General features: G+C 33.2%; 1 protein-coding gene across 1 annotated transcript in view; it reads right to left on the bottom strand.

The window, feature by feature from the left end:
• Positions 1-4456: 4456 nt before the first annotated feature.
• The window catches only part of LOC140054166 (uncharacterized), a 56026-nt gene continuing 51578 nt past the window's right edge, over positions 4457-8904 (bottom strand). Inside the window, exon 5 of the mRNA XM_072099056.1 lies at positions 4457-8886. Coding sequence (XP_071955157.1) covers positions 5624-8886 — 3263 coding nt within the window. The 3' untranslated portion in view covers positions 4457-5623. The remainder of the gene's footprint in view (positions 8887-8904) is intronic.

The raw sequence follows: 8904 nt of genomic DNA, 5'->3' as shown, positions 1-8904 counted from the left end.
CATAACTTACGCTGCGCGACTCTAACGTCATATAACAACGTTTCCTGCACATCATGAACGATGTTATGTCCACAAAAATTTGAGATACACGTGGAACAAAATTCTGGGAAAGAATTAAGAATAAGATAGAAAAGTGCGGAAAACCAAAAATATTAACATTTCAATAAAATCAATGCCCAGAAAAGCCATGACAAAATCATCGGTCGATAATAAGTTACCTCACGCTTAATGTATGTCCTGTTGTCAATATAGATTAGAGGTGCAAATATTTCTTTTAAGCACAACACTATTTTTATTGTATTTTACTATGGCCTAAAGTGACAATACAGCATTCAAACATATTATCAAACAACGTATTGATCCGTATCCTTTATTTTCTCCTATTCGAGTAAACTCTTCTACAGGACTTCTTTATATTCAAAAAGTACTGTATACAGTACTATTCAACTATACAAGAATTAAAAATGGCCCAAGATAAAAATAAGTAAATAACATAACTTAAATCATAATGTAAACAAAGTGCTTAAATAAGTTAAAAACAAGACAAATCTAATAAAATAAATCTCAGGTAATCTTTGAGATACGAAGATACGATGTTTAAATGCATTTCACAATTAGATTACATAATCTCTTACTTCTAATCGCTGTGATATGGATATCAAACATTCTATCAATAGCCCTATAGATACATTTATCACTATAGTTTATAACATGATTTACAATTAAGCTTGCATAAAATCGACTATATCTATACATAAATTTATATTAACTGTTTACATATTTATTCATACAACATACAGTTTATTTTTAAATATTATTACCGTAATTGATTTCTTTGGAAATTAACAACATAGACAAAAAATATCACACACAATAAAATGTCAATATATTGTATAGTTAACAATTATATTTACAATTTTTGTTAAAATATCTACAAGGAATGATAGTAGATGGGAAAAAAAAATCAAAACTTGGTAAATGTATCTCCAATAGACCGAAACGGAGCATTGTCTCTATTCATTTTGACACCTTAATCACATTATCAAACATTTCTTTAAAAAGATTTTACTAAAAATACTACCACTGATCCGAGAGTCCGGAGTGTGGTTTCTTTCTACAGTGTTGAGACTATTGACCAAAATATCTACAAAACTATAATTTAACCAATTACCAACTTGACCAATGTATATTGTTCTTTATTAATAAGGCAATTTTGTGTGCTTATTACCAGAAAGGAATTGTTGGCAAATCTTGAAGCTTTCTTTTACAATGGAACTATATTTCAAATGATTGTATAATATGTAGATAGTATAATAGTCTTAAGAATTACTTACTACACTAATACATGCTTTAAACACCACGCTTCAGATATTATTATTCGTATAAAATATAGAGATAACATTCAAATCTACTAAAATTGAATCATGTTTAAATAGCACAGATATTAGTTACTAATTACCGACCATAGCTAAATGTTGATCTTCATGAAGATCTTTAAATTTTCTAATTAAAACAATAATAAATTATCAGAAATTACTCAATGTAATTCTTGCTACCATCTACACTGTAATAAAATCAATATATTGTGCTAATATAAAATGTATAACAAAGTACATATTTTTGTCAAAATAAAATAGAAATTGCAACAGTGATTATACATGAATAATGCTTTCTACACTAACATTCATACTTGTTGTCCTATTGGGTACCTCTCTATGATCAAAATTGTTATTGTTTATCACAAAATATAACTTATACCACATTGAATACTGTCACTAGTCTTCCAACATTAGTGAAACAGAAGGAGCTGCATAATGAGAGAAGACCTTAACATGTCTTTGGTAGTAATAGTAATAATGTAAAACTTGATAATTGAAGGTTATATTTTTATTTTATCTTCTCTAACAAATGAAAACATGTAGCCACTGAACAGTCTTATTTTCACCGAGGAGTTATGTGGTTGTATGCTCATATTTTCTTATTAAACAATAATGATTTTAAACTCAGCAATTCCCCTTTTAATGGTAATTAGCAGTAACACATTATTAAAAATACTTCCATATTTTGTATTAATTTAGTCAAAAGAAGTTAACATTCAAAATTACAACAAATTACACTTCTTAATATTTATAAATTGCACAATAAATATCGGAATATTATAACTACATGTACAGTCAACTCTCCCAATACCGGACTCTCTGAAAACCAGAAACTCTCCCAATACTAGACTTTTTTTGAGGACCAAAAGGTCCCAAATTTATATTTACCATTAAAAACACATTCCGAATGATACCAGACTTTCCGGAAAACCAGACTTATTTGGCCGGCCCAAATGTGTCCGGTATTGGGAGAGTTGACTGTACTAAAAAAACAATCATTGTAAATTATCTGTAAGCTTTTGAAAGTCAAAGGACTGAAATACCAATGTACAGTATATTTAAATATTGACATACTTTTATTGTCTAGAGGCATGAACATTGAAGTAGGCCCAATATAAAGGTCTGGTTTGTAGTACTGGTGACTTTTGGACACATAGTTATACAATACAATATATCACTAATAGATTGGACTACAACCTCCAAAATAAAAAATATTTTGCACAAGCATGTCCACAACCAGTTTCACATCAAGGTTTTTTTTTAAAATTATATTTCGGTCAATATTCTATATGTACTTACTAATTTAATAGCATGTCATTTTTTGTATTTACAAACAGCACACAGTTTATGATATTCTGGATATTCTGCACTTTTAATGGGAAATAGATAATAACTTTAAACTTACAATTGCACTGAAAACTGTTTTGAGTAGAACACAACATTGCAATTTGAACAACTTTAGTTTATCATCATTTTGGGAATATCCAAGTAATTTAAGTAACATATCCACATGACCTCAAAAAGATGATGTAGATTTTATGAATATGTGTCATCATCACCACATATAATTATGTACTGATTCATTGCACAAAAGTGATCACAATACTACTATATACTTATTATTAAAAGTTATGGATTGTCCTCCTGAAACATCTGGCGTTTGGAAGTTTAAACATGGTTTTCCCCAATATACAGATACAGTAGTTTTAGTTTTGTTATCCACCTGAATATTAATATGCAAATAAAATACATTTTTGCATATGAGCACTGTAAATGGACTATAAACATTTAATTTGCTACCATATAAATTAAATTAAATATAAACAAAAATTAAATAATTGGAATGACTATGAAAGATTATTAGAAGAATTTCATCTGGTTGTGGAATAGGTATTACATAAAATTTCTTTTTGAACAACCAAAGATAGTATAAGCGAACTTACAGTACGTTTCGAAACCTATCAGGTTTCATTCTCAACTGGCGTTTCATCGTCGAGTCTAGCGTTGTTAATCACATGACGACGATGAGTTGGTATAGCGCCACCAATAGGTCCAAAAGGACGTGCCCCGATCTAAACACTCACTTAAACAACATTGATACTACCCAAAACATTAAATCCACCACCGAATGCATGTCCAACACCACCATTCCTTTTTTGGACATTCTCATAACACTACAAAGCAACCGATCATTAACAACTTCAGTCTACAGAAAACCGACACACACAGATCAGTATTTAAATTTCAAGTCAAATCACCCATTACAACACAAACTCAGTGTTATTAATACGCGTGTGGACAGATGTGAAAACATAGTTTCAAAACCTGAAGGACAGAAACAGGAAATGGATCACATCAGACAGGCTTTGAAGAAATGCGACTACCCAGATTGGACATTCAAGAAGGTAGAAAAACAACGACTCCAAAAACAGCAACGACAGCTTGATCAAAATCGCAGCAAAGGTACAACATCTACTACAGATAAGTCACGTTGTAACATCGGGATCCCATACACTAAAGGTCTGTCTGAACGCATAAAAAGAATTTTCAACCAACATCAAATTGACACCTTTTTCATCCCATCTAATAAGATCAGGCAAAACCTCGTTCATCCGAAAGACCGCATCGAAAAAGACCAAGTATGCGGTTGCATCTACAAACTACAATGTTTGAACTGTCCCGAAGCTTACATAGGGGAAACAGGGAGGGCTTTAAAAACACGCATAAAAGAACATCGCACAGACACAGAAAACAACACGGGAGGGATTTTAACCAGGGCTCAAAGATCGTCTACATCATCAATCATACATAAATCCGCAATAACAGATCATGCACTACAACACAATCACCTCATTGATTGGAACGCTGCTATCCTTGAGAAAGAATGCAACACTCAAAAAAGGCAAATAAAAGAGTCGATCAACATCAGAAAACATGGAAAAATCATGAACAGAGATGAAGGAGCCCACGAATTGTCACACATTTATGATCAACTATTGGAGAAGGGGGGGGGGGGGGGGCACGTCCTTTTGGACCTATTGGTGACGCTATACCAACTCATCGTCGTCATGGGATTAACAACGCTAGACGATGAAACGCCAGTTGAGAATGAAACCTGATAGGTTTCGAAACGTACTGTAAGTTCGCTTATACTATCTTTGGTTGTTCAAAAAGAAATTTTATGTAATATGAAAGATTACATGTAAATATAACACCAGAGTTTGGTATGTGCAGCATTCATATTCTAATAAACTGGTGCTCAATGGACTGTCAACTAAACAGTTTTTGTGCTTGTGTTTAATTTGCTTTCCAATTTGCCTAAAACAATTTTCTGCTTTTGATGCTTCTCTGCTGTTGATGTTTCTCTGCTTTTGATGTTTCATTGCTGTTGATGTTTCTCTGCTGTTGATGTTTCATTGCCGTTGATGTTTCTCTGCTGTTGATGTTTCTCTACTTTGTTGTTGCTATGCTTTTATTGTAGTTGGAGGATCAAAACAAAAAAAATATAAACTAATACTTCTTGGATCATATGAATTACAGTGTTGTATTGTGGTGGAATTAATGTAATTGTATTTAATTAAGTGTGGTTAGAAAGTAGAAATATTTTTAACAAAATGCAAATCATGTTAATATTAAACAGTGCAAGAAAAGAACTAGAGAAATGTATGTACTGACAATTATAGTGGGTTTTAAGGGAAGTTTTAACAGTATGTTTACAAAACATTTATTTACTATTACTAGGGACATTTGATAAAATAACAATAATCAACAGATTTAATACTAGCCTTAATAGTAAAGATTCTTTTTGTGGAGTTTAAAAGGCAATTAGAAAATTAAATTTATTAATTATTTATACACCATTTTTCTTCATTATTCTAAAAATAATGAAAAACATACACCTAATCCTATTTATTGTGCACCTTATTTCACAATGGAACTTTAAGATAATGCGTTTATAGTTTTACATTAATTTGGCTCATTATACATTCACAATATTGGGCACCGTTAGTTTCATTTGAATAACACATAACATAATTGAATTTAAAATTATCCTGCTTGTCACATTACTGTATTTGAAATCAATTATGATACATACTTTATCTTCCTTCCAATTATATTTAGACTGGACTGTTTGTGTTTAAACAAAATTTTCTATGATAACTGTTAAAACACAATTAAAATAAAAATAATACAAGAAACATGTGGTACTTTCAATTACTTTATAGAATTGTTGATGGACCACTTCAATCCCATGCATCTGTTGGATATTCATGTTCACTTTCTGTCACATTCTCTGCTAATGGCAATCTCTTGACTTTAGTTGAAATTGAATTAAACAAACCATGAAATTCAGGTTTTCCGCCATCATTCTCATTCCCAGATAGTGTTTGCTTTTTATCTACTTGTTGATCTATGTGATTAATTGCAACCAGACGTGATACTGATCCAGATTGCCTTCTTATCTCCTCCATGAGTAGAGATCTTGACGGACCAGGTGATGGCCTATCTGGCACTGATGAAGAAGCAGTAACTCCTTTTAACCAATTAAATGTTGCATCTGGAGGTGGAATAGGTAAGGACTGTCTAGACTGACATTTCAAGTCTTCAATAGACAACATTGGAAAATTCTTTGTTCCTTCTGTTGGAGATTCAAGTGATGGTGGGTTTGGTATAAATTTTAAATTACTATTTCCAGACCCATCCATAAACTTCCTGTCAAACATTGAAACTACTTTAATTCCACCTGAAGTTTCTGGGAATCCATTCACCTGACTACGATCCATATATGCAGACTTCACTAGTAATTCTGTAGCATTGTGCCGGTTATTCTTACCACTGACATTAAGGGCAGAAGCTGCCGATTCTGTTCTAGGTGAAAGAGATTGTTGTTGAAGAAGAAACCGAAAATCTTCAAGGGATGTCTGAGGCTTTCCAGACACCTGACAAACTTTGACTGGAGTATGATCAACAATAACTGTATCTGAAAATGTGATACCTCGTGTTGGTATAGAATTCAAATTAATGGAGTTATCAGATCCAAATGGTCCCTTTGCATTGCTTAAAGATGCCATAACAGCTTTTCTATAAAGATCTTCATTTTTAACGTTAACCTTGTGTTTACTTGCTTGCAAAAACGATAAACGTTCTTTCCTAGTACTTTTAAAATATTTATCTGACTCTCCATTCCTTTTCTTTAAAATTGAAAAAGTAGGTTTTCGGTGCGGATCAAATACATATTGTGTTGGAGATGATGGTGTTCCTTCCTCTACATGATTACTATTATTACGATTGGGTCTAGGTGAACTGTCTTGCTCACTTCTCTTTGAAGGACTATGATATTTAGATGCTTCAAGTCCATTTATAAAATTAATTTCACAAGGTATCCTGTGACTTGATTGATCCTGTTTAGTTTTAGGAGGTGTAATACTTAGTTGCCTGACGTGTTCTATCTTTCCAGCAGCTCTAATAATTGCCAAATCAGGGTCATTGTTACTGTTTTGAAGCTCTTCTTTATATGAGTTTCTAAATGAATTTTTTGAATCATTTTTTGCTTTCTTTTCAACTGGTGATATCAACTGTAAACTTGGTTCTGCTTGTACAAATATGTCATGTCGCCTTGATTGGTGTAGCGATGAGTATACATTTCCTGACAATTTGTCACTAGATATCCCAAAACCAGTTTCAAATTCAATGTAGCTATCACTCTGAAGAATTTGGTTCGTTCCAGGTAGTTGTATGTGTATCATTGGTGGTTGCTTAATTTCTTTTAATGTACTGTTATTAGTAGCATTTGAATTTGATTTTATTTGTTTGCTTTCTAAATTGTCTTTGTTTTTTACAGGTGACCCAGACGGACTTGGCTCTGGATTAGAACATAGAGTATTATTTATTGCAGGCAAGGCATTGCAAGGTGAACTCTGGACTGAGTTAATATCTGAATCTGGGGAATCTAACAAGGTACGATCACCTTTGACTGGTGATGCTAGTGGACTCTGATGAGTTACTTCATTCTGTGTACTTGATATATGTGCATCTGAAATTTGATTTGGTGAAGTACTTATATTTAAGAGACCATTATTAGTAGACTTTTGAATGTCATTATTGTTAACAAGAAAATTAGGTTGTTCAACATGCTGATCACTTTGTTGAAGATTGGCTATGTTCTGGTTTGTATTTATAGTTGTCTGAAGAGGAGTATAATTGTCACCAAAATGGATTGTTGGTATTGAAACATGAATGCTCTCAGATGTATATTTTGTTTGAGAATTAGTGGAAGGCTGTTTTTGCCTAGGTGATCGTTTAATTGTATCATAACCTTCAGATCCAAATCCATTTGGACTTGCTATATCTGGAACATCTTTGTTGATAATTTTATTTGCTCTCATTTGTGTAGGACTCTGCTTTTGCCAAACGATATCGGTCTCTGTTCTTTTTTCATCTGATAGCTTTCGTTTCCAGATATCATTTGATTTGTTACTAGGTTCTGTTCTTTCTTGAAGAGTATTCTGTAATGTTGAATTGTGAGACGACTTTTCAATCTGTGATGTAGAAGCTTGGCTAATGGCAGGTCTACTGGGCTCCTTTGGTTTCCGTTGGTTTGTTTTTGTAACCATTACAACAGGCTGACCACAGCTTGTTTCATTCCATTCCAATACTCTATCTAAATCAGTTGTCATGACAGTCTTTCTTTGTAGCCTTGGCGATGGTGTTACAAACTTTGGAGGGCTAAGTCTTCCGCCATTGGATACTTTTTCTTGAGTGGGAATGCTTGACTTAGGTTTAACTAAATATTTCCCATCAGTTGTCAAAGTGAAACATGTTGTTCCATCAGATGTGTCTTTTGTTACATTATATTTTCCATTATCAGCAGACAATGGTGGTGATGCTATATTCTCATGGTGTTCTGGTGTTTCTACAACAAAAATTCCATATCGATGATCATAGTAGCTTTTTCTTGGACTAAGCTGGTCCTCTGTCTTTGTGGCTCTAACCAATTGTGTAGTTGTTTGGTGGTCTTCACTAATTTTTGATGCACTGTTTTGGTTTCCAGGAGGAATCTCTTCAAAATTCTCAACTATACTTCTATTTTCAAATTCTTTCCAAAGGTCACTATGGGTGGGATTGTCAACAGGTATTGTAGATGTTTGTGTCAATGATTCTGATGCAGTTTGTGTTGAAGTTTGCATCAACATGCTACTGCCTCTTGTGAGAGTGTTGTTTGGAGAATCATCGTAGCTTGCTGAAGATACTGAACTTGGTGAATTTGATCTATCTGTGTACTGCTGCGTTCTTTCTGATGTACATTTTATCATGTCATCCAGATGCATACTACCTGTGAAACAGATTGTGTACAGTCCCCCACTGGTAGGAGTCCTCATTGGTTCTGGGAGATCATAACTACTGGCATCTGAGGTTGTATCAGAACATCCAGGTGATGAACTCCTGCTATTGGGAGACAGTGGGCCACTGGTTGGTAGCTTTAGGCTGGTTGGCCTGACTTTTGTTCCTTTAAAAAAAAAACGCA

The sequence above is a fragment of the Antedon mediterranea genome, chromosome 7, assembly GCF_964355755.1.
Source record: "Antedon mediterranea chromosome 7, ecAntMedi1.1, whole genome shotgun sequence".
Classification (NCBI taxonomy): Eukaryota; Metazoa; Echinodermata; class Crinoidea; order Comatulida; family Antedonidae; genus Antedon; species Antedon mediterranea.
Note: the sequence above shows the minus strand (reverse complement) of the source record. Positions and strands in the feature narration are given on the sequence as shown.